General features: G+C 53.3%; 8 protein-coding genes across 8 annotated transcripts; 4 read left to right on the forward strand and 4 right to left on the reverse strand.

The window, feature by feature from the left end:
• Nucleotides 1-68: 68 nt before the first annotated feature.
• Nucleotides 69-3,353, forward strand: EJ05DRAFT_535667 (uncharacterized protein). Its single transcript, XM_033749264.1, has 3 exons — nt 69-295; nt 348-1,140; nt 1,194-3,353. The coding sequence occupies exons 1-3, from the start codon at nt 269-271 to the stop codon at nt 2,966-2,968; spliced, it is 2,595 nt and encodes an 864-aa protein (XP_033603197.1). The 5' UTR covers nt 69-268; the 3' UTR covers nt 2,969-3,353.
• EJ05DRAFT_241270 (uncharacterized protein) lies at nt 3,063-4,031 on the reverse strand. The gene is made up of 2 exons (XM_033740061.1): nt 4,015-4,031; nt 3,063-3,934 (listed from the first exon to the last, which is right to left on the reverse strand). The coding sequence occupies exon 2, from the start codon at nt 3,838-3,840 to the stop codon at nt 3,157-3,159; it is 684 nt and encodes a 227-aa protein (XP_033603198.1). The 5' UTR covers nt 3,841-3,934; nt 4,015-4,031; the 3' UTR covers nt 3,063-3,156.
• On the reverse strand, nt 3,982-6,357 carry EJ05DRAFT_497314 (uncharacterized protein; the record flags this gene model as incomplete). The annotated part of the gene is made up of 2 exons (XM_033746522.1): nt 3,982-6,097; nt 6,191-6,357. 2 exons carry the CDS (start codon nt 6,355-6,357, stop codon nt 3,982-3,984), a joined length of 2,283 nt encoding a protein of 760 aa, XP_033603199.1.
• Nucleotides 6,358-7,406: 1,049 nt separating this feature from the next.
• EJ05DRAFT_241385 (uncharacterized protein) lies at nt 7,407-8,503 on the forward strand. The gene has a single exon (XM_033740063.1). The coding sequence runs from the start codon at nt 7,752-7,754 to the stop codon at nt 8,346-8,348; it is 597 nt and encodes a 198-aa protein (XP_033603200.1). The 5' UTR covers nt 7,407-7,751; the 3' UTR covers nt 8,349-8,503.
• EJ05DRAFT_241350 (protein required for 18S rRNA maturation and 40S ribosome biogenesis) lies at nt 8,500-9,894 on the reverse strand. Its single transcript, XM_033740062.1, has 3 exons — nt 9,653-9,894; nt 9,191-9,459; nt 8,500-9,128 (listed from the first exon to the last, which is right to left on the reverse strand). Exons 1-3 carry the CDS (start codon nt 9,702-9,704, stop codon nt 8,652-8,654), a joined length of 798 nt encoding a protein of 265 aa, XP_033603201.1. The 5' UTR covers nt 9,705-9,894; the 3' UTR covers nt 8,500-8,651.
• An 849-nt stretch (nt 9,895-10,743) lies between these two features.
• Nucleotides 10,744-12,046, reverse strand: EJ05DRAFT_448947 (putative gibberellin 20-oxidase). Its single transcript, XM_033742321.1, has 2 exons — nt 11,659-12,046; nt 10,744-11,601 (listed from the first exon to the last, which is right to left on the reverse strand). The coding sequence occupies exons 1-2, from the start codon at nt 11,922-11,924 to the stop codon at nt 10,842-10,844; spliced, it is 1,026 nt and encodes a 341-aa protein (XP_033603202.1). The 5' UTR covers nt 11,925-12,046; the 3' UTR covers nt 10,744-10,841.
• Nucleotides 12,047-12,711: 665 nt separating this feature from the next.
• On the forward strand, nt 12,712-16,396 carry EJ05DRAFT_435641 (P-loop containing nucleoside triphosphate hydrolase protein; the record flags this gene model as incomplete). The annotated part of the gene is made up of 8 exons (XM_033741708.1): nt 12,712-13,124; nt 13,175-13,694; nt 13,744-13,971; nt 14,019-14,578; nt 14,633-14,723; nt 14,773-15,032; nt 15,081-15,743; nt 15,793-16,396. The coding sequence occupies 8 exons, from the start codon at nt 12,712-12,714 to the stop codon at nt 16,394-16,396; spliced, it is 3,339 nt and encodes a 1,112-aa protein (XP_033603203.1).
• A 792-nt stretch (nt 16,397-17,188) lies between these two features.
• On the forward strand, nt 17,189-19,930 carry EJ05DRAFT_435194 (uncharacterized protein; the record flags this gene model as incomplete). The annotated part of the gene is made up of 3 exons (XM_033741687.1): nt 17,189-17,338; nt 17,406-19,343; nt 19,394-19,930. 3 exons carry the CDS (start codon nt 17,189-17,191, stop codon nt 19,928-19,930), a joined length of 2,625 nt encoding a protein of 874 aa, XP_033603204.1.
• Between the last annotated feature and the right edge of the window lie 90 nt (nt 19,931-20,020).

Consider the following 20,020-nt stretch of genomic DNA (forward strand, 5'->3'; position numbering starts at 1 on the left):
GGAGCTACCCGCATCCCATGTGGGGAAAGAACGGCGCTCGGTAAGCTTTCGACGCGTCAAACCAGATCCGGCAACCGTGTTCAGTACCATCAAGTTCACTTTATGCAGACGAGTCTTGAATGCATCTGAGCTCGGCATCACAACCTGTCGCTATCCTTTTCACTTATACCATTCCATTCAGGTGCAGCTGAGGGACATCCCATTCTCTATTCCAATGTCCTGAACCTCCTGAGAATCAATCTCTCACGGCTTTCGATCTAGCTTCAAGATGACGAAGTTCCAAGTATACATTCTGGTAAGACTGTTGTCAAAGATCTGTTCAGTGTGTATCTAATGCGCCTGTTTAGACCTCTATTGCAGCCGCGATCGGCGTCATCGGTCGAGCCTTTATAGCAAGGCCAAATTTCTGGTCAGCAACCATATTGCTGGCATCAAGCAATGGCTCCCTTATCGTCCTTACCAATGTCGCTCTCATTCTGACCGGCGGCATCGTCTATACGCTCCAGAGACTCCTGTACGGACCTTTACGACCGATCGAGGTGGAGCAGCTATGGGAAAGAGGATGGATGGCTGTTACGGAGACGCTGCTTTCCTTGACCATATTCCGAGAAGACATAGGATCCCAATTCTTCGCAATGTTCCTGGCTCTGATGGCGGGAAAGATCTGGTGTTGGATCGGAGAGGGTCGAGTCGAGTTTCTGGAACAGCAACCTCCGGCAAACCCTCTCCTGTTCCACGCGAGACTGACTGGCTCCCTGGTCCTTTCGGTGTTCTTCGATTGCTTTATGCTAGGCTGGTGTCTGCAGGTCGTTCTGCGACAAGCACGTCCGGGAATGATGGTTATGTACGGCTTTGAATTCACCCTTCTGAGCATACAGTCCCTCTCGCTTCTTCTGAGGTATGCTCTGAATGTAGCGCAGATAGTTATTACCAAGAGGCAGACAGCTGTGGCTATTGAGGTGGCACGAGCTGAAGCAGAGGCAGCTCGTGCGGAATCTCGGGCAGCACACATTGCGCGTGGCGGAACAGTGCAAGTGGGAGGATCAGCAGATGACCCGGTTGAGATTGATGAGCACGATATCGATGTGCCTGGTTGGGAAGAGAAAGGGCGATGGGTATTCTATCTTGATTTGGTGACTGGTAAGATGCCTGACGATCTGTGGATGACTGCGCAGGTGCTGATGATTGACTAGATTTTATCAAATCGCTCGTATACTGCAGCTTCTTTGTCATTCTCCTCGTCTTCCATGGTCTTCCCATCCATATCATGAGAGACCTATACATCACCGTGCGGTCGTTTTGCAAACGTATAATGGATTTCGTGCAATACCGACAAGCAACCAAGAACATGAATGAGCAATACGCAGACGCAACTGTCGCGGATCTCCAGAGCGACAACACCTGCATTATCTGCAGGGAAGAGATGTCGGCTTGGGCTCCACAGCAAGGTGATGGACGAGGCGCTCGTGCCATGGATGAGAGGCAGAGAGCTAAGAAGCTGCCATGCGGTCATATACTCCATTTCAATTGCCTCCGGAGTTGGTTGGAGCGGCAGCGCGTGTGCCCTACCTGTAGGCGTCCAGTTCTAGCAGACAGCCGTACTGCCAACCGTGGTGGACCTCAAGGCGGACGAGATCAACAAGGACGATTTCAACAAAACAACAATCGACAGCCCGGTGCGGGAGGAGCCAATGCTCCACCACGTAACAGGAATGGTGTGCCGCCGCCCGCTCAACCGGCTGGAAATCGGGGTATGGGCCAGCAGAACGCAAACCAAGATCGGAACCAGAACCAAATCCCGCAAAGACCAGCAAACATGAGAGTCTTTAACTTTGGACCATTCCGGCTTGCTATAGGGGCAGGCCCGTTGAACCAAGCCAACGAGCTACTAAACAACATGGCCCGGGCTGAACCGGACAACCAGCAGCAACCAGCCCAGGAACCTGCCGAAGCTGACAACATTGAAGGGCTGATACAACAGTCACAGGCGCTTCGTGCCCAGCTACTTGAAACGATTAGGCGTATGCAAGCTCAACACAGCGAACTGAATATAATGCAGCATATGGCGAGGGAGTTGAGAAGGATTGATGATCGGCCCAGGGGGCCTCAGGTACCACCATTAGAACAGTACGGACCTCAGCCAGGCAATCCCCCTATGGCAGGACAGCATCCGAATCTACCGGCTGGCATGGTGCTTCCGCCAGGCTATACAGCGCAAAGATTGTTTCCGGTCCAACAGCCGCCCCAGGTTCCGAGCTTGCAGATCCCATCTACCAGTATCCGGACTGACGGACAGGTTCTACCGTCTCCCAGCATCCAGAACCAGGAGAGCGCCAGGGCATTTCCGGCGCCTGCACAAGCATCCAGCCCATCAGGATCACAGCCGCCAACGTCGATGCAGCAAATGCAACCAGCGTCATGGCAGCAGCAGCAGCAGCAGCAACAGCAGCAACAGCAGCAAATGGCACCGACTTGGATGCAGCAAACGCCCACGACGACTATGCAGCAGCAACAGCAGATGCCACCAGCGGCTATGCAGCAAATGGCACCGACCTGGATGCAGCAAATGCCCCCAACGGCCATGCAGCACATGCCACCAACGGCCATGCAGCAAATGCCTCTAACGGGTATGCAACAAATGCCACCAACGTTCATGCAGCAGCCTTTACCACCAACGCCAGTACAGCAGCATATACCACAAACGGCTATGCCGCAAGTTCCTCCAACGTCAATGCAGCAAAGGCCGCCAACATCAATGCAGCCAAGGGGGAGTGGACAAGGTGTGCTGCGGACATCACAGCCTCGAACCTGGAGCTTCAAGCACAACAGCCCCCAACCGACCAGTACGACCACGAGTCCCACGGCTCAGACACCACAGACTGGGGAGTCGTCGACGAATACAGCGCAGCAGAGGAATCCGCACGCGGCATCGGTAGAGGATGCGGACGCAGATCCCACGGCATCGTGAGGGGTGGAGTGTCTTGGCGTTGGCATGCATAGCGAGGCGTTTACGAGAGCGGTGGACGGCAAGGTTACGGCTTGGTAGAGTGCATAGACGATGAATAAAGGGCTTGTTATATCTGTCTGAGTGAACTGTGCCGATGTCATACGTGATGTCTGGGTGTCTCTTGCGTGAATCCAAGCCTGGCCACTTATTCACAACTGACGGCAGTCTCGTCGAAGGTCCGGAATGGAAGGGGGACTGGATCGAAAGGGGATGGATAGATACGGGGCGACGGTGCAGTGCAATAGGACAACGTACTGTACTGCAGTAGATAGCGTGTCGCCGTGGAACGTGGGGACTGGGAAACGTGGAAGAACTACTACTACACAGATCGTCCATCCGTCCATGCATTCATCCATCCATTCATCCGACCATTCATCTCTTTTGCAAAGTCTCCAGCACAAATCACAAATCACAAATTTCAAAACAACAAAACAACAGAAAATCAAGGGAGAAAAAACCGCCCGAATTGTGATTATTCTATCTTCTAATCCTAATTCTAGATTTGTAAAATAAAAATAAAAAGGGGGATTCGATTGGGAAAAAGATAAAAGATAGGAGAGGTGTGCTTTGCATTCTTTCATTTCTTTCATTTCTTTCATTTCTTTCATTTCTTTCGTCATTACGTTACGCCCGCTCCCGAGATGGTGATGCCAAAGTGATGGTAAAAAAAATGAGAGGAAATGATGCATTCTGATGAGGTGAGGAGAATGAAGGAAGATAGGAATGGAGATGCAGATGCACATGCTTGATGGGGACAAAGGATAGACAAGACAAAGACAGGACAAGACAAGAAACGAACGGAATGACATGAAATGAACGAAATGACATGACATGAATGCAGACGAAGAGTTGAAACCACATTCCTGTTGACAGCCGACACCAAAGACGGACAAAACACACAAAGATTGAGAAGAGAATACCCTTCCCCTATCCCCCCATCCCCCATCCCCCACCCCCTCTAAGCAAAATCAAAATCAAACAACAACAGTAGCAACACTCCTCCCCGCCCTACTCCCCCCTTTACTACTCCCCGCCCTACTCCCCTTACTCCCCTTACTCCCCCCATCCCCACCATCAACCATACTCCTCGTAATCCCCCTCACAGGCAGCATCCCCGCCCCAGCATCATCCTTCACAGCAACCAACCTCCGCACCGTCCCCGTACTCCCCGCCTCACTCCCCGCCTTCGAGCCATGTTCCGCACGGCGAATAACCGGTATCTGCTCAACCGCATCCACTATTTCCGCTATTTCTGCGTCTGCATCTGCGTCTTTGTGTTTAGATTTATGGGAGGAAGAAGAGGAGGATTTCGATTTCGAGGATTTGGACGAGCGGTGCGAGTGTGTGCTGCCATGGCTGTGGCGCGAGCGGTGGGAATGGTGTGAATGTGTACTCGCGGTTTCGGGGGGAGGATCCTGATGGTGCGAGTCGCGGCGAGGGCGCAGCGCGACGGAGTGGTGGCGCGAGAAGATTGTTTTTACGTCGTCGAGGAGGGTTTCGGCGCGGGCGTGGAGGGTTGGGTGGGAGCTTTTTGCGGTTTCGGTGGCGGTTTCGGTTTTGTGAGTGCTGTGTTTCGAGCCGTGTTTCGAGCTGGACTTTGACCGCCGGCTTGAGCGCGAATGGCGGGAGTGTCGCGAGGACGAGCCGGCCTGGGAGATGGAGTCTGAGGGGACGACGGTGGCGTCGTCGATGTCGAGGTCTGAGAGCTCGAGGTCTTGGGGGCCGATGAGGGTGGGGATGGGGGTTGTTGCTGTTATGGTCGTGTTGGCGGCCGGGGGAGGGGTGGAGGTGGATGTTGTGGATATGACGGGGTCGGTTATGACTTCGACTTCGAGGTAGGATTTTGCGGGCGTGGAGTGGTGGGAGGGGGTTTTCGAGGGTGTTTTCGAGGGTGTCTTCGAGGGGGCCTTAGATGGAGCAGCAGACGGCGCTTTACTCGCGCCCTCGCCCTCACGCCTCGACCTACTCGACCGATGCGACGACGCACGACTCCTTGCATCATCGTCTCCATCCCCACCCCCAGGCACAGCAAGCAGCAGCGCCGAGCGAGAGGATTGCTCAGGCACAAAGCTCGATATCAGCGTCGGCGCACGACTCTCCGGCCGCTGTGACGCTGCCGTGGCCGCCGGTCTAACAGTCGACGACCCAGACGTCGACGCACCGGCAGAATGGCGAAACGAGGCGCGCGTGGGCGCAACATACATGTACGAGCTAAACTGCGCGAGCCGGGCATCTGTCGAGGTCTCATACGGAGGCGGATGAGGGCTGTGGTTATGGTAGAAGCGGCTCTGAGCGTGGGAATGCGGCGGCGGAGGAGGAGCCTCGATGGCGCGGACGTCGAGCTCGTGTCTGTGTGCGGGCGAACTGTATGCTGATTCTGTGACGCTGAAGTTGCGGCGCGCGGGCGAGGGCGAGGAGTCCGGGGCGACGAGGGAGGGCTTGCGCTGGGAGGAGGACTGGGAAGCGGCGTAGGCGAGGGCTTCGGCGCGGGCGCCGTCTTCTTCGCCTCTGCACATTGCGTATGCGACTGCGGCTCCGGCGGCGGCGCCGAGGAGGGTGCCGATGAGGGTCTTGGAGGCGCTGCTGTCGGTGCTTGTGGTGCGGATGAGCAGGGCTGGGGGAGGAGTAGTTGTAAGGGCGGTTTCTACTGGGGGTGATGCTGGTGGTGGTGGTGAGGGTGAGGGTGTAGATGTCGTCGCTTTGCTCGCCGCGGAGCCAGCAGACGCGGAGACGACGGTGAGGGCCTTCTTGGCCACAGACGTCATGGACGATATCGACGATGCGGTCGAGGTGCGTCTCTCGATACTCTCCGCCTCGGTCAGCGTGTCGGCCACGTCGTCGCGCCAGTCGAGCACGCGGCTCCGGCCAGCAGACTGGTCAGAGGCAGACTCCTCGTCGGGGCGGTACACGGCCTCGATGCTGTTGCCGTCAAAGTCGAGGACGGCGGCGTTGAAGTAGCCCGTGTCGGCGTTGCGGCAGGCAGGAGGACCATGGGGACGACCACCGGCGGTCAGGGCAGCGGTATAAAACTCTCTGACGGCGGTGCGACTGGGCGCGGAAAAGGCAATGTGGGCGGCGCCGGCCTTGACACTGACGTAGGTAGGACGGATCAGCAACGTGCATGGCATGAAGTATGGGCTTGGGTTACGCCGGACACATAAAACAAGGACTTTTTTGACTTACCCCGGAGTTTCCTGGCACAGGAAGAAGTCGGCGTCGTCGATGCCAAAGCCCACCTGGTTGCCCTGCTGGCCGATGTAGCGGTAGCCCAGCGACTGCAGCGCCGACAGGAAGAACGAGCTCGAGGTTGGCAGATGAGAGACAGTGAGACCGATGTGGGAAACGGGCATAGCGGGTGCAACAACACACGGGCAGGTAGGTGTGGACACAGATCGAGGGGGGTGAAGAAGAGAAGCGGTGTGTACAGGAGAATAAACGACGACGACGAAGAAGAAGAACTAAAAACGATCCAAAGACGGAGACTTCTTTGAACCAGACAGACAAGATCGAAGAACTGTGTCGAGGAGTATGTAACTAGAGACGGAAGAATGAGAAAGGTACCTCTACCTACGATTAAATAGACGAGTCGGTCGGAGGATAGAAGAAGAGAAACGAAGCCAGGCCGCCGAAAAAACGAAGCGGAAAAGAGAGGCGACAAATAAAGTGTTCTTCTCTCCCTCTCTCACACACACCCCCAGATATACAACCATCGTGGAGTCTTCTCCTGCATGTACGTACGTCTCTCTCTCTCTCTCTCTGAGGCTTTCCCAACGAGGTAATAGGACGAGCCCGGCGGGGCGGGCGGCTCACACACACACAGACACACACACACATACATACATACACACAGTTCAGTAGAGAGCGCCAGCGCCTCCCAGTCGGTCGAGGGGTGGAGCCCCTCGTTTGACTCGCTCGCCAGCCAGAGAAGGAAGGGGGAGCGTTCCTCTGTTTCGCCAACTTTAGACGCATCTTTCAGAAAAGGAGCCGACGTGCATGCATGCAGGCAGGCAGGCAGATGTAGGCTCCCTCTCTCTCCCTCCCTCACATCGGTAGGCGAGAGAGAACGTTGCAAGCGGGTGTTGGGGGAGGACGGAAGACAAGTGGGGACTCAAGAGGACCCAAGGGGGACCCAAGAGGGGGCAGGGTGAGAAAGTCTCACGAGTCCCAGGTTGCCAACGCAGCAAGACACTCAGACGCGGATGGATGATGAATGAATGGACGATAAACAACAGCCTCTAGATAAACACAATACTACTCGTTGCGGCCCGTTGCGCGAATAGCCGACTGGCCACTAACGGACCGTCCAAGCCGACCGGGGGGGCAATTGGGGGGCACGTGAGAGAAGAGGGAAATGATTACCGCCTCACTTCCATCGAACATCCCCGACGACCGCGTGTTTGTAGCTGGCACTAGGGCAGTGGGCAGTGTGTATTACTGTAGTAGTGTCTCGCTGTGGGGTCCTTGTACTAACTTACGGGGGGTTTGAGGCTTTGAGTTGAGGGTTTGTGCGAGCGGTGGGGATCACTACATGGATGAAAGAGGATCACCGGCACAGTGTGTTGATCAGCGGCTGTGGACTCGACTTTACTTTGACCGCCAAGTACTAATTACCTAGAACCCGACTACCTACACTGCTGACTCAGAGGTTCTCCAGCACAGGACAGGACAGGACAGGAGAGGCCCGAGTATGGTATGTTAATCATGGAGAGTACGGTATACGGTCACGGTATAGGAGTCAGTGATCATGATATGCGAGATTATCATGGGCCCCGCCGTAATAGCCACGGCTAGAACTCCCTCACAGTCACTGTCGATGCACTCGCCTGTTGTTGTTGTTATTGACTCTACTACTTCTTACCACTCACTCTGTGTGACGTGGAGGATCCCAGTTGGGGGTTGCTGCAAGGTGCCACGGACACGGATTCTTGGGGATGCATGCTCACGTGCGGCTGATTCATGCACGTCTCTGCGTTTCAATAGTACACACACACTATCATCAGTACGCTATGTGTGTGTGTGTTCCAGATGTCCATTTCTTACTCGTATCTCGTCAGACCTTTGGCTTTTGTTTAGTGTGATCCACAGTCGTGTGTGGCTCACACACACACATACACACATACACACATACACATGTGAATATGCCTCCTGCGCCTTATGCTATCTGCGATCCACACGATTCCACGCATACATGAACGGAGACTTTATACATCTCCTCCTGATTGACAACAGCAACAACAACAACAACGACTACCACCGCCTCCAGACTCCAACCAACACAGTCAATGGCACGCACGCTGATATGAAAAGCTACGGGAGCAAGTTGAAGTGCCCCGTAGAATGAACGCTACGTGTTGAGGCTGTCGGGGGGAGCCAAGGCCTTGGTTGTAAAGACAGCGGACCTCGCGACAAGACCCTCAACACGAGCGAAATGACACACCAGAACCTTTGATGTTGAGATCGCAGCTCCAATGGCCTCCCGCACTATGACACGATGACACGATGACACGATGACACGATGACACGATGACACTATGACACAAACGAAAATCCAGATTCCAAGCGGTCCGGGACATTTTAGGTTGTGATTGTGCAGCGCGCGCGCGCGCAAGGACGGGCGGGGCGATTGGGCTACGTGCCAACGGACTTATATAATGCCCCAGACGTCTTCTGCAGCGTGGCAAAACTTGCTGCACGCTACACTGGCGCTGAGATTGAAGTTGCTGATGGCAATCGAGTCGTCCTTGAACGCGTCGGCAAAGTCGTCGTTGCCCTTGGCCATGGCGCCGATGAAGACGCAGATACTCTCCTTTGGCCCTAGCGCAGAGATGTAGTCGCGGCACCGCACCACCGTCGAGTCGAAACTCAGCGTCACCTTCCGGCAATTGGGCGGCAGGTGATCGGTGATGGGATTCTTGATCACGCTGATCAGCTTCTCCTGCGAGTTCGTCGAGCGAATGGAGAGCCGATGGAGTAGCTGCACCATCAGGCCGGCAAATCGCTTAAACGTACGCGGGATGCGCACGGTGGGATTCACCTCGATCAGCACGTTCTTGTTCGTGTGGATGTAGATTTGGAGCTTCCCGGCCTTGTTGATGGGCGAATCGAGCAGAGTCAGCAGACACTGCGCTACAAGTGTCAGCAGACAATCCAGCTGGACATGGACAACAAGAGCGTCCTGCTTGCCTGATGTGTAATGTCGGGACGCGCCTCGCTGATGTCCCGACCCATCTTCCTCATCACGCCGATATGGTCGTCGCTGTTGAGCAGCGTAAACTTGTCTGGCTGGACAGGCCCGCCATGTCGGCTCGCAGAGTGGGCAGCCCGGTATGTCTCGAGGGTGGCGTTGCAGAGGACGACAACGAGGCGCTGGCTGTCCTTGTCGCTGGACGGAATGGGATGGTGTTGCTCAGCGACCAGCCTGGGCAACTCTGGAGGAGGGAGAGATTGGGTTCCTTGCGTTGAAGCAAAGTTAGTCATGTTGACAATATTTGTTGGAAATATATATCGATGTAGTGGTGTTGGCGCAAGTGTTTTTGATGGAGAGCATTAGGGGAGGGGTGGAAAGAAGCAGAGAAAGAGGACAAGGACGGAGGAGGAGGAGGAGGAGGAGGAGGAAGGTACAGCAGTACTGACTTGCTCTCTTACGTTGAGGAGACTCTCTGCTGCTTTTACGAAGAAGTTCCGGGGCGACAGCCATGTTGCGGAGATGGGACTGGGGGCGGATTGGCGAGTAATAGAGAGAGACAGTAGACTCTGCGGGCAATCAGTGCAAGGTGTGCGTCTTGACTTACGGAAACCGATGGATGGGAATTCTGGAGAGACGACGATGATGGGGGCGTAATAGAGAGAAAATAGATTGTAAAAGGCGGAGAAGACGGAGGGTTTTTAATATACGGAGGATCCGAGTCGGAGAAGGGAGAGAGAGAGAGAGAGTGAATGAATTGTGTGTGTGGTTGTGGTGATTGTGGTGGTGATAGTGTGAAAAGTGGGTTTTGACGATTTCTGACTCTTGCTGACCGGACCGAGAGGGAATGTCACGACTCGGCACCACGCAGCCAATCACAATCTCCAGCGAGACATGTCCTCGGCGTCTAAAGGATTCAAGGGTCGTGACGGTTTCAAACTTTCTTATATCTTTTTATTTGCTCCGTGTCTGGGACAAAGAAAACATATCATTCTGTCGGTGTCCGAGACGGTAAGACATAGAGAGACGAGAGACGAGTCCCTATACTCCCACACGCGCCTCTATCCAACAAACCCCATATTGTGTGTCCTGACCGCCTCTTCTCGCACAGCAGGTCTGCCAGCGTCCAAAATCACGACATGGCAAACACCCCTGCCCACTGGACAATATTAATATCACGCAACTACACTTATCATGTACCTAGATACCCACTTGGTGAGTGGTACGATGTACTAATGTATGTGTTGTATGTACGTACTGTACTGTGTATGCAGTGACTGACGCATCATCACGAATTACGAGACGCGGGGTGCAGGCGGCAGTCGGCAGTCGGCAGTCGGCAGTCGGCAGTGAGGGGTATTTTGGCCTGGCTTCCGACTTCGGCCACGGTACTATATGGCATGGGATGCGTATATGTGGGCATGAGATTTATGCTCTCCGACTACTTAGGCCCAAGGCGATAAGATGCTAAGGCAGTAATATGCCAGGCACTAAGGCACTAAGGCAGCAATACCCAGGCAGCAAGGCAGCAAGACAGCAAGGTCACTCAGGTACCTACTAATTAATTACCACCAAGGCAATACGACGTTGAGGTGGTCACATAACAAGGCAGTAAGGCATTAAGGCATTAAGGCATTAACGCTCCAACAGTCAGTATCGCCCCGGCAATCTCTCCTCTCCATCTTCATGCCCCTGAAACTCGACCCACGAGCTCATCTTCGCCCGCACGTGATGTCCATACAGTACGCCCTCATCATCGCCGTCCACGCTCTTGATCACGCAATTCTCACCTGGCTCAAAGAAGAAAGGCACGCTGAACCTGCCCATGCGACCGACACCCTGTCCCCTAATTGAAGCCTTCACTCGATGCATCGTCGCAACAAACCGTCCCCCTGAAACCCGAGCCATGAGGTCTCCAATGTTGACCACAATCGAGTCAGCAACATACGGAGCCTGGATCCACGCTCCTGCCGCATTGAGAACCTCTAGCCCCCCTGTTGCGTCCTGGTGCAGCAAGGTCAGTATACCGGAGTCTGTGTGAGGCGTACAGCACAATCGCGCTTCTTGCTCATCCCGTGCAGTATTCGCTGTCTTGATCTCTTGTGGCGGATAGTGAAGCAGTCGGAGTGTACTGATTGAGTGCTGTAGGTAGTGCGCAAAGTGCTCCGCTGGTTTTCCGAGTGATACTGCGAGGAGCGAGAGGAGTTGGTAGGACAATGCTTGCAGCTCGCCATGAAGCTTTTCGAGCTTGTGCCGTGACTTGTACGCTGATTCTGCCGGCCACACGTTTGCTTCATTCAGATTGATGTCGCGGTGAAGTACAGCCGCCGGGTCGGACGGTGGCTCGGAAGGGCCAATCTCAAACCCTTCTTTGAGGTTGTCGGGGCTGCCCGGCTGAGGTGGGAAGTACCTGGCCGTGTCAATCGACATGTCAATGTCTGATCCTCTTTGCTGGTGGCCTGATTACCCATGGTATGTATTCGTGTTGTCTTTCTTGAAAGCATGCTTGGCCACCTCCATCTTGGTCGCCATTGGCAGAGAGAAGAACTCCCGTGCAAGGTCCAGGACTTCGCCATGGCTAAAGCTCAACGGAGTGTTTACAAGATACGCAAAGCCAGTGGTCGAGAAGACATCATACAATTGCTTGCCGAGTTTGTGGTTTTCCTCAGGATTGGTTGACGAAGAAAGTGCGGAGAGATCGACGAAAGGAAGTGACGAGAATGAAGTTGACATGATGAGAGGAGTGCAGTACAAGTATTCAGTTCCTTCAGTATAGAATGATATTCGAACATGCAGTGCTTTGTATTGGTCACGAGTTTCGACTGGAAGTGACGTGTGCACGCGACCATTTACCGAACATGGACGGCCGAATCGGGTGCGAAGGCAGAGAGAGGGGTACAAGCTACCTAAGAAGGCTCTGGGTTCGACCATGTCTTATTCGGACATGGAAGTTGTATTGTAACATACATCGCTGGTAGATATACGTTGCGTTGGAGGTTGAGAGCTGTGGAGAGATTGTCAAGACTTAAGATATGGATCCATGTATGTTATGTAGACAGAGTCCGGCGCAAGTCTAGTCATCTACATCGCATGATATAGACACCTGACAGAGCATCACTGGCAGTCCTTGTCTCTGCTGCAGACAATCTGAAGGATTGTTGAGTGTCAAGAGACAAGAGGGCACCTGGACTCCTGAGCAGGCTGAGTATTGCTGTGAATGCCTTATATATGAGGTTAGCAATGCACGCCGTGCCCAGGCCGCTAGTGGATCGCGTCCACCGCAACACGTTCGACGCGATCAGGAACGCGTGTGTCCCTAGCAGAATGTAACATTTCTAGATCACCATGTCAACATGCCCTCACGTCGATGAGCAGCGCACCATCTGAATGAGATTCGCCTGCTACAAAGCCTGCAATGGCATCAATTCCCCACAAACGTCCGAGGCAGCTTGCTGACGATGAAGAGTCCGTCGTCTCTTTCACGACCGCCTCCCAGAGGATACAGAGCAAACGGCCGCGCATGTCCACCGATGAAGTCAGGCCAACAGAGAGTCCGCAACCCGAACCATTGCGCAATGATGGTGATAATCTCATCCACATCGATATCGACGCGCTAGACGATGTCGAAACCATTCAGAAGATTCATGAGGTTCAGGAACAGGACGATAGCAGAGCCGAAAAGATACGTCAAGCACGCCCGGAACCATCAATCGAACGTCCTGCAGCCGACAACGCCATCATCGAGCAAGTCATAGTGGAGAATTTCATGAACCACGCCCGACTCAAGATCACACTCGGTCCTTTCATCAACTTCATCGTTGGGCGCAATGGCAGTGGGAAGAGCGCAGTGTTGGCCGCCATAAGTCTATGCCTGGGTGGCAAGTCAAAAGAGCGCGCCTCAAGTATACGGGGTTACATCAAGCAGGGCGAAGAGTAAGTTCGTTCTCAGTCGCGCTCCGACCATGGACTGACAAATGTGCAAGATCTGGCATGGTCAGCGTCAAGCTCAAGAACCAAGGGTCATCTGCATACCAGCCTGAGCAATACGGCGACTCCATAATCGTCGAGCGACACATTTCCAAGTCGAGTGGCAGTAGCTACAAGATCAAAAACGCCATGGGGAAAATCGTTACTACCAGGGCGTCGGATTTGGCGGATATCATGGACTCCTTTGCTATGCAGATTGACAACCCCATTACCATCTTGTCCCAAGACGCGGCGAAGTCGTTCCTCGTCACCTCTACGCCCTTCGAGAAATACCAATTCTTCCTCAAAGGAACTCAGCTGGAGCAATTGGCCAAGGACTACAGACTGCTGGAAGACACTCTGGACGCGCTCGAAGCTCAGAAGACGAAGAGCGAAGCTAGTCTTCGTGCCGCGGAATCGCGGAAGACTGCCGCTAAGAAGAGATTGGATGCTTCTGCCTCACAGGAGGTTCTCAGGGAACAGATCGAAAAGGTTCGGAAACAAACAGCATGGAGACTGGTCACCGATGAAGAAGAAGTATGCCATAGTAATTGCTCATCCCCGGTCCGCTGCTTACGTGACGTAGAGCCGAGATAGACTGGTACAGGAGTTAACCCTGGCCGAGAGCATGGTCCAGCAACAACAGGCTACCCTAGCTGACGTCGAGACAAGGTATTCAGAGTTACAAGTCCAACTCGAAAAGGCATGCGAACATGCCAATGAAGCAGAGGCAGCAGTTGGGCCGATCAAAGCCGACCTTGACACGAAGAAGAGTGAAATCGACTCCCTTGCCGCCGACATGCAAAGTGCCTTGGTACGAAATGTCCACAACGCCTAAGAGTACTGCTAATCGCTTCGTAGGAAGATGAGCGCAACATGCAGGGAGAGATTCAGTCGAAGAGGAATGAAATCTCCCAGAACCAGAATAAGAAGGATGAGGCATTGAAACGGCAGTCAGCCGCCGATGATGGTTCATTGGCTCGAATACACGACGAAATTAGCGAAGCCAAGAGTAGGCTCGAAGAAGCCACCCAGAGACTAGATGTGCACACCGCGAGATTTCCAGTAGTCGAGCGAGAACAAAAAGAAGCACAACATCAACTTGATGACTCAAAGTCTAAGCTGGACGCTAGCAGGGCGGACATGCAGCGAGCGCAACAAATGCTGGACGAGCACACTAACAAACAAAGCAACTGGATGGGCGGGTATCGCAGAGAATTATCCAGTGTACTCCGTGCCATCGAAGCCGAACGTCGCTTCAAGACTGCTCCCATTGGGCCCATGGGAAGACATATACAACTGCTGAAACCTGAATGGTCTTCCGTGCTTGAGTCGTCCTTTGGGATGCTCCTGAATGCGTTCGTAGTGTCAGACAAGAATGATCAAAGCCTCCTACACCAGATATTCAAGAAAGCACGCTAGTAAGTCGCCCCCTGGACTTGGATGTGATGAGGGAATTTGACCAAGCTGTGTAGTCATGCTCCAATTTACATAAACAATGGTGAACGGATAAACGTTGACCAAGAGCCCGATCCGCAACAGCTCACCTGGCTCCGCGCTCTAAAAGTATCTCAAGTCTTGTTTGATCTTTGCTTGCTAGGCTAACGATTTTCAGATTACTAACGAAAAAGTCCGCAACGTTTGCATTATCGTGCAGTCTATAGACCAGATAGCGCTCATCCCAAGCCGTGCCGTGGCCTCTGACTTTGTGAATTCCCATCCTAGAAACGTCAAGGCATGTCTCGCAATGCATGAGACAAAAAAGGGCTCCGGACACAGGCTCATCGCATCCGCGACCGGAGGCCGGGCCATGAATAACATTCAAGCATACCCAGGTCACCCACGAATGCAATCGGATGCCGGCACTCAACTCACGTGGGTTCTAGACGTGTGTTCAAATTTCTTCACTAACAAACTTGTTAGCATCTACCGTGACAACCTTGAGCACACCAAACATGAATATCAAGTCATGCAACGGAAAGTGAAAGAATTAGAGGCAGTGTTGCGCCAGAGAAGAGACGTCCTGGTCAGTTTCAACAAAGAGACCCGAAACCTTCGTGTTGCCAAGGAAAAGGCTGCAGACGACATTGAGATATTGAAGGAACAGCTTGAAGATGCCACCCCTCAGGCCGCTGGCGAACTTGCAGTTTTCGACAGGCAGATCAGCCTGGCTCAGACAGCTTTGTCTGTTGCTGAAGACTCACTCAGGGCGTCCAGACAGGAGAGAACGAATAGTCATCAGGCTCAGACTGCATTGAAGACAGCATGGGAGGAGATCAAACAAAGACTCAAAAAGTACGAGCGCCAGGCGGCAAGGGCAAAATCCACACGGGATGAAATAGAAAAGGCTCGGCAGACGATGCTGTATGAGAAGAGCCAGGCCGTTGCCGCCGTCCAGAATGCCGTAGCTGAGCAAGGTAGAGCCGAACGAGACGTCAAGTCCCAGGAAGCCAGAATCGCCGAAGCTGAGGAGTTGGCTACGGATGCAGCTGGTCCCCGTGTACAGGTCGACTTGAACGATACATCAAAGCAACTCGAAAGCCGTTATTTGCGACTCCAGCGCGAGCTCCAAACGAATATAGCTTCGTATGTACCTCTCTATCAATGCTTTCAAGTCCTCTACTAACAGACATAGAACGGGTGCTACTCACCAGGAACTTTGCCAGCTTGCGGCTGAGGCTACGGCAGATCGCAATGAAATTGCCCGTAATGTGAATGTTATTAAGAAACAGGCCGACGCCCTGAAACACTCCATGGCCGATAGACTGGCCCGTTGGCAGAAGTTCCGAAGATACATATCATCAAGGGCTCGCATCATGTTCACATACCTGCTCCAACAGCGCCGTTTTAGGGGTCACCTGAAGATCGACCCGCACAAAAAACAACTCGACATCTCCGTCGAGCCCGATGCAACCAAAGAGGGCGAAACAGGGAGACAGTCGAAGACATTGTCCGGTGGGGAGAAGTCATTCTCGACCATCTGCCTGTTGTTGGCTCTCTGGGATGCCATGGGCTCCCCTCTTCGATGTCTAGATGAGTATGACGTGTTCATGGACAACAAGATACGATCCGAAAGCACGAAGATGATGATCCAAGCCGCGCGGCAGTCTGTCAGTCGCCAGTTCATTCTGATCACGCCGCATGGTGTGAGTGATGGGCATACGGAGAAGGATATTAATGTGTTTAGGATGCCAGATCCAGAGCGTGGACAGCAGACCTTGCCTTTCAGCGTATCGTGACGCAAGGACTCTCAAGATAGAGTTAGTTATGCATAGCGATAGGGCGGAGGCCCGATTTTTTTGTGATACCCCCCCAATAGCTCAATGCAACGAGATCTGAAGCAGGTTAGCCGTTTATGAATGAACATGTGCTTTCATTTCGTCATACCGGTTGTGTTGTTCTCTGTTGGGGTTTATAACATTCACAAATCTACGAAACCAGTGAAAAGACTCTCGGAATAGTAACCAACAATAAAAATAAACACGTAGAAAACACCCCGCAAGGTTTGTCCCACTTCTTTGTTGGACACTAGCTGTCTCTCCGGTGTGCTACTAGGCATTAATTACTATCGTGGGTACCTGTCCATGGTTGCTGGGCGGATCTCTTGGCGAATGAGGAGCCTAAAGAAGTGTCCGGCCGTGCTGCTAACTATTAATATAAGGTCCATCCATAGTTCACCCAGCCACCTTTCCATATATCCATCGCTGACACATTCGCACACCTCTCTGCACTCGACTTGAATAGCTGTGAATCTGACATCTACCATAAGGCTCTCAGGTCGCGTGCTATACTGGATACACAAACCTTATCGTTCCCCATGACGGTCGCCAGATCGTCTTCCGACCGCAAGGCGTAGCTCTCACAGCATGGAATATACGACCAGCCTCTCTACCCCCACAAGCGGATCCAGTACGCCTGTCGCGTTCGATGATGACGACATCGTCTACAGTGATGTCGAACGTTCCCTGAGCAAGCAGCCCGCATCTCTACCATCCAGCCCGCGTCCCCCAGTCCAGTATGATTCGAAAGGCATGCCGCCCTCCGAAGACCAGAGACCGAAAGGATCCATCTCGCGACTTCTGAAAGGCAAGGAGAAAGAGTGGAATGAGGTTGCTGAGAAGCGTGGGCCCTTGACTCTCCTTGATCTACCCGTCGACATCCTGAAAGAGATCGTGCACCAGGTAAGAATGCCCTGCTCAGCTGCGTCATGAGCACAAGAACCGTCTTGCTGATATACCATGGCAACAGCTTCCACATACGAACGACCTCACATCACTCGCACTCTGTCACTCCGCTCTCCATAGCCTCGCGATTCCCTACATCTACTCCCGGTTCGACATTGTTTGGCCGGACGCAAGCACTAGCAATGAGCCACGGGTTGGTGTTGATGCCCTCACCTACGGCCTGTCTACGTTGGTCATGGCCAAACCAATGTTTCGCGAAGATTCACGGCCATCAAAACCCAAGACGGCGCTGCCCAAGGGTTACCAGCAATATGCCCTGCCCCCTATCCGGCGGGGTAACTACTACGCCAAATACACGAAGAAGTTCTCGCTTGGCAATGGGCCAACAGACTGGGTGCAAGAATACCTGATCACGAAAGAGCCCGGAAAGATGCTCGGGACTCAGGTCGCGCTAGCTGTAGCAAGAATGGAAAATCTGGAAACCTTCGTCTGGGACATGCCCACAGGTGTGCTGAGAGATGTCTGGCTGTCACTATCATCCTTGGCGGACAGGAATGATCCAGAAAGTTGTCGACTAGAGCGAATATGGATTCGGTGGCACAACAACTCGGACATCGATTCGCACACTTCGGCTCCATCACCTCCTATACCACTAGCACACGTTATGCCCGCACCACATGCGCCTCATACCAGTGGTGCTAACGTCACTTCTGCCCCAGTAGCAGTATCCGCACACGCTATACAAACGAATTCAGCCATCGATCGAGTCGAGCGGCCGACCTTTTCTGTGCTCCCAGCTCTTAAGAGTTTGAGTGTTCTTGACATCGATGAGCTACCTTACTTGGATGAGATGAGCATCTTGATAGCACGGTCGCAACACAAACTCAGGGAGCTGAGAGTTGGAATAGCGAGACACTCGCAACAGCGAGATTGGGTCAACGCTTGGGAGGGTGACGGGCTGCAACAGGTTGATTACAACTGGAAATGGACCTCCACTACCCCCCGGATCCAAGACAAGCGCCTCGGGGGCGTGCTCGGTATCTTGGTAGGCCGGGTTTATAACATGCGGCGGAATGCATACGATGCAAAGCCTCCGATCTCAGTCGAAGCCGCCGGAGATCTGTTTCCAGCTTCTACCAAGACGGAGACCCCTACCATGGATTCGACAACACCCGTCACATCACCAGTCGAACACTCGCCGACTGCACAAAGTGATGAAAGCCTCGACGAACCGAGCGACACTCCTGAGGACCCCGTCACATCAGCACTTGGTCTCAAGCACGATACTCCGACAGGAGAGCAAAACGTGCATTCCCGGTCTTCTTCTGCGAGTGCCTTCAAAGGTACGGAGGCATTGGAGATGCTTTGCGATGTGGCTCAACTGAACCGGGCTGAAATAAGAGACCAGGCTTATGGACCTGCGTTGAAGGATAGGCTCCAACTGCACACGCTAGAGCTTGAAAGGGTCCCCATATCCGTCCCGATTCTACTCAAAGCTTTCGACTGGTCGATGCTAACCACGCTCACGCTGCTTAATTGTCATGGCCATGACGCACTTTGGAAGTTCTTGAGACGCAGCTTTTCGCCCAGATATAGTGGACACAGCGCATCCAAGGCAGTCTCTAACCCTCCAAGACCGACGAGCTACGACTATAGGCTCAATCTCAGGAAGATTCACACAAACACAGTTTCGGCACCGCTCATCTCGTTCCTCAAAGAGACTTTGGCACCCAATAGTCTGGAGGTCCTCTTCCTGCAAGAACATCGGTCTTACAACTCAAACGTCACAGTGGATGCTATATATAAAGGTCCTATAAAGCGCCACCGGGAGAGTCTCAAGAAAGTCATGATCGATAGCAGCGACAAGTGTGTGGATGGACACGCCACCGGTCCCGCACGATGGAGGAGGTGGATGGTCAACCGCGAATTCCTCGGTTTCATCACCAGCGGGCGGATGCGTAATCTACGGGAGCTTGCCATTACAATGGACTTCCGAGATTGGGTATGATTTGCAGATCTCGATCCAGGTATAATGAAGCTAACTGTTCACAGCATTATTTCCTTCAACGGCTTCCTCAAATTCCCCATCTGCGATCGCTCTATATTCCTGTCTTGGCTGAGCATGGCCACGGCCATAATATTGACCCCAAGGTGTTCGCAATGCAGGTCATCGACATAGTACATTTGAAGCCTGAGGTTGAGCTATGTTATATGGGTATCATGAACAAGTGTTTCGAAATCTTGGAGAACAAGCCGTCGGGCAACGATTCACATAGCGACGCCAACCCTCAGCATAGCAGCTCCAACGCTACTGGAATTGGTTACAATGCAGTTGGTCAGGCTCCTATGAACTCGGACGACGAGGGAGATGATACTGAGGACGACGACGATGATGACGATGACGATGGCATGAATGGTGAGCTGGACGAGACCGAGTCAGAGCCTTCAGACGATGGCCGGACGGACACCGACGGCGAGGACTCTTACATGCACGACGACGATCGCAGAGGGCCGAAGGTGCGACTTCGCGAGATCTTGTTCTACGACGACAAGGTGGCCATTTTCAAGGCTAGGCATGGGAAGCTCTAGAGATATAATTCGACTTTACTACTGCAATGTGGCGTTATCGGGGGGAATACAGGGAGGAGCAAATATTGCATGGGGGGGGGGCGGGTCTCA

The sequence above is a fragment of the Pseudovirgaria hyperparasitica genome (assembly GCF_010093815.1).
Source record: "Pseudovirgaria hyperparasitica strain CBS 121739 unplaced genomic scaffold EJ05scaffold_3, whole genome shotgun sequence".
Taxonomy (NCBI): domain Eukaryota; kingdom Fungi; phylum Ascomycota; class Dothideomycetes; order Acrospermales; family Acrospermaceae; genus Pseudovirgaria; species Pseudovirgaria hyperparasitica.

What these genes read in the sequence shown, in the direction of transcription:
- EJ05DRAFT_535667 (XM_033749264.1), top strand. Translation starts at nt 269, where the DNA reads ATGACGAAGTTCCAAGTATACATTCTG. An exon ending in AGTTCCAAGTATACATTCTG is followed by an intron (nt 296 to 347) that starts GTAAGACTGTTG and finishes GCGCCTGTTTAG; the next exon opens with ACCTCTATTGCAGCCGCGAT. An exon ending in CTATCTTGATTTGGTGACTG is followed by an intron (nt 1,141 to 1,193) that starts GTAAGATGCCTG and finishes ATGATTGACTAG; the next exon opens with ATTTTATCAAATCGCTCGTA.
- EJ05DRAFT_241270 (XM_033740061.1), bottom strand. Translation starts at nt 3,840, where the DNA reads ATGTCATGTCATTTCGTTCATTTCATGTCATTCCGTTCGTTTCTTGTC.
- EJ05DRAFT_241385 (XM_033740063.1), top strand. Translation starts at nt 7,752, where the DNA reads ATGATATGCGAGATTATCATGGGCCCCGCCGTAATAGCCACGGCTAGA.
- EJ05DRAFT_241350 (XM_033740062.1), bottom strand. Translation starts at nt 9,704, where the DNA reads ATGGCTGTCGCCCCGGAACTTCTTCGTAAAAGCAGCAGAGAGTCTCCT. An exon ending in CAGCAGAGAGTCTCCTCAAC is followed by an intron (nt 9,460 to 9,652) that starts GTAAGAGAGCAA and finishes CTTCAACGCAAG; the next exon opens with GAACCCAATCTCTCCCTCCT. An exon ending in GTCCCGACATTACACATCAG is followed by an intron (nt 9,129 to 9,190) that starts GCAAGCAGGACG and finishes CTTGTAGCGCAG; the next exon opens with TGTCTGCTGACTCTGCTCGA.
- EJ05DRAFT_448947 (XM_033742321.1), bottom strand. Translation starts at nt 11,924, where the DNA reads ATGTCAACTTCATTCTCGTCACTTCCTTTCGTCGATCTCTCCGCACTT. An exon ending in AACACGAATACATACCATGG is followed by an intron (nt 11,602 to 11,658) that starts GTAATCAGGCCA and finishes TGACACGGCCAG; the next exon opens with GTACTTCCCACCTCAGCCGG.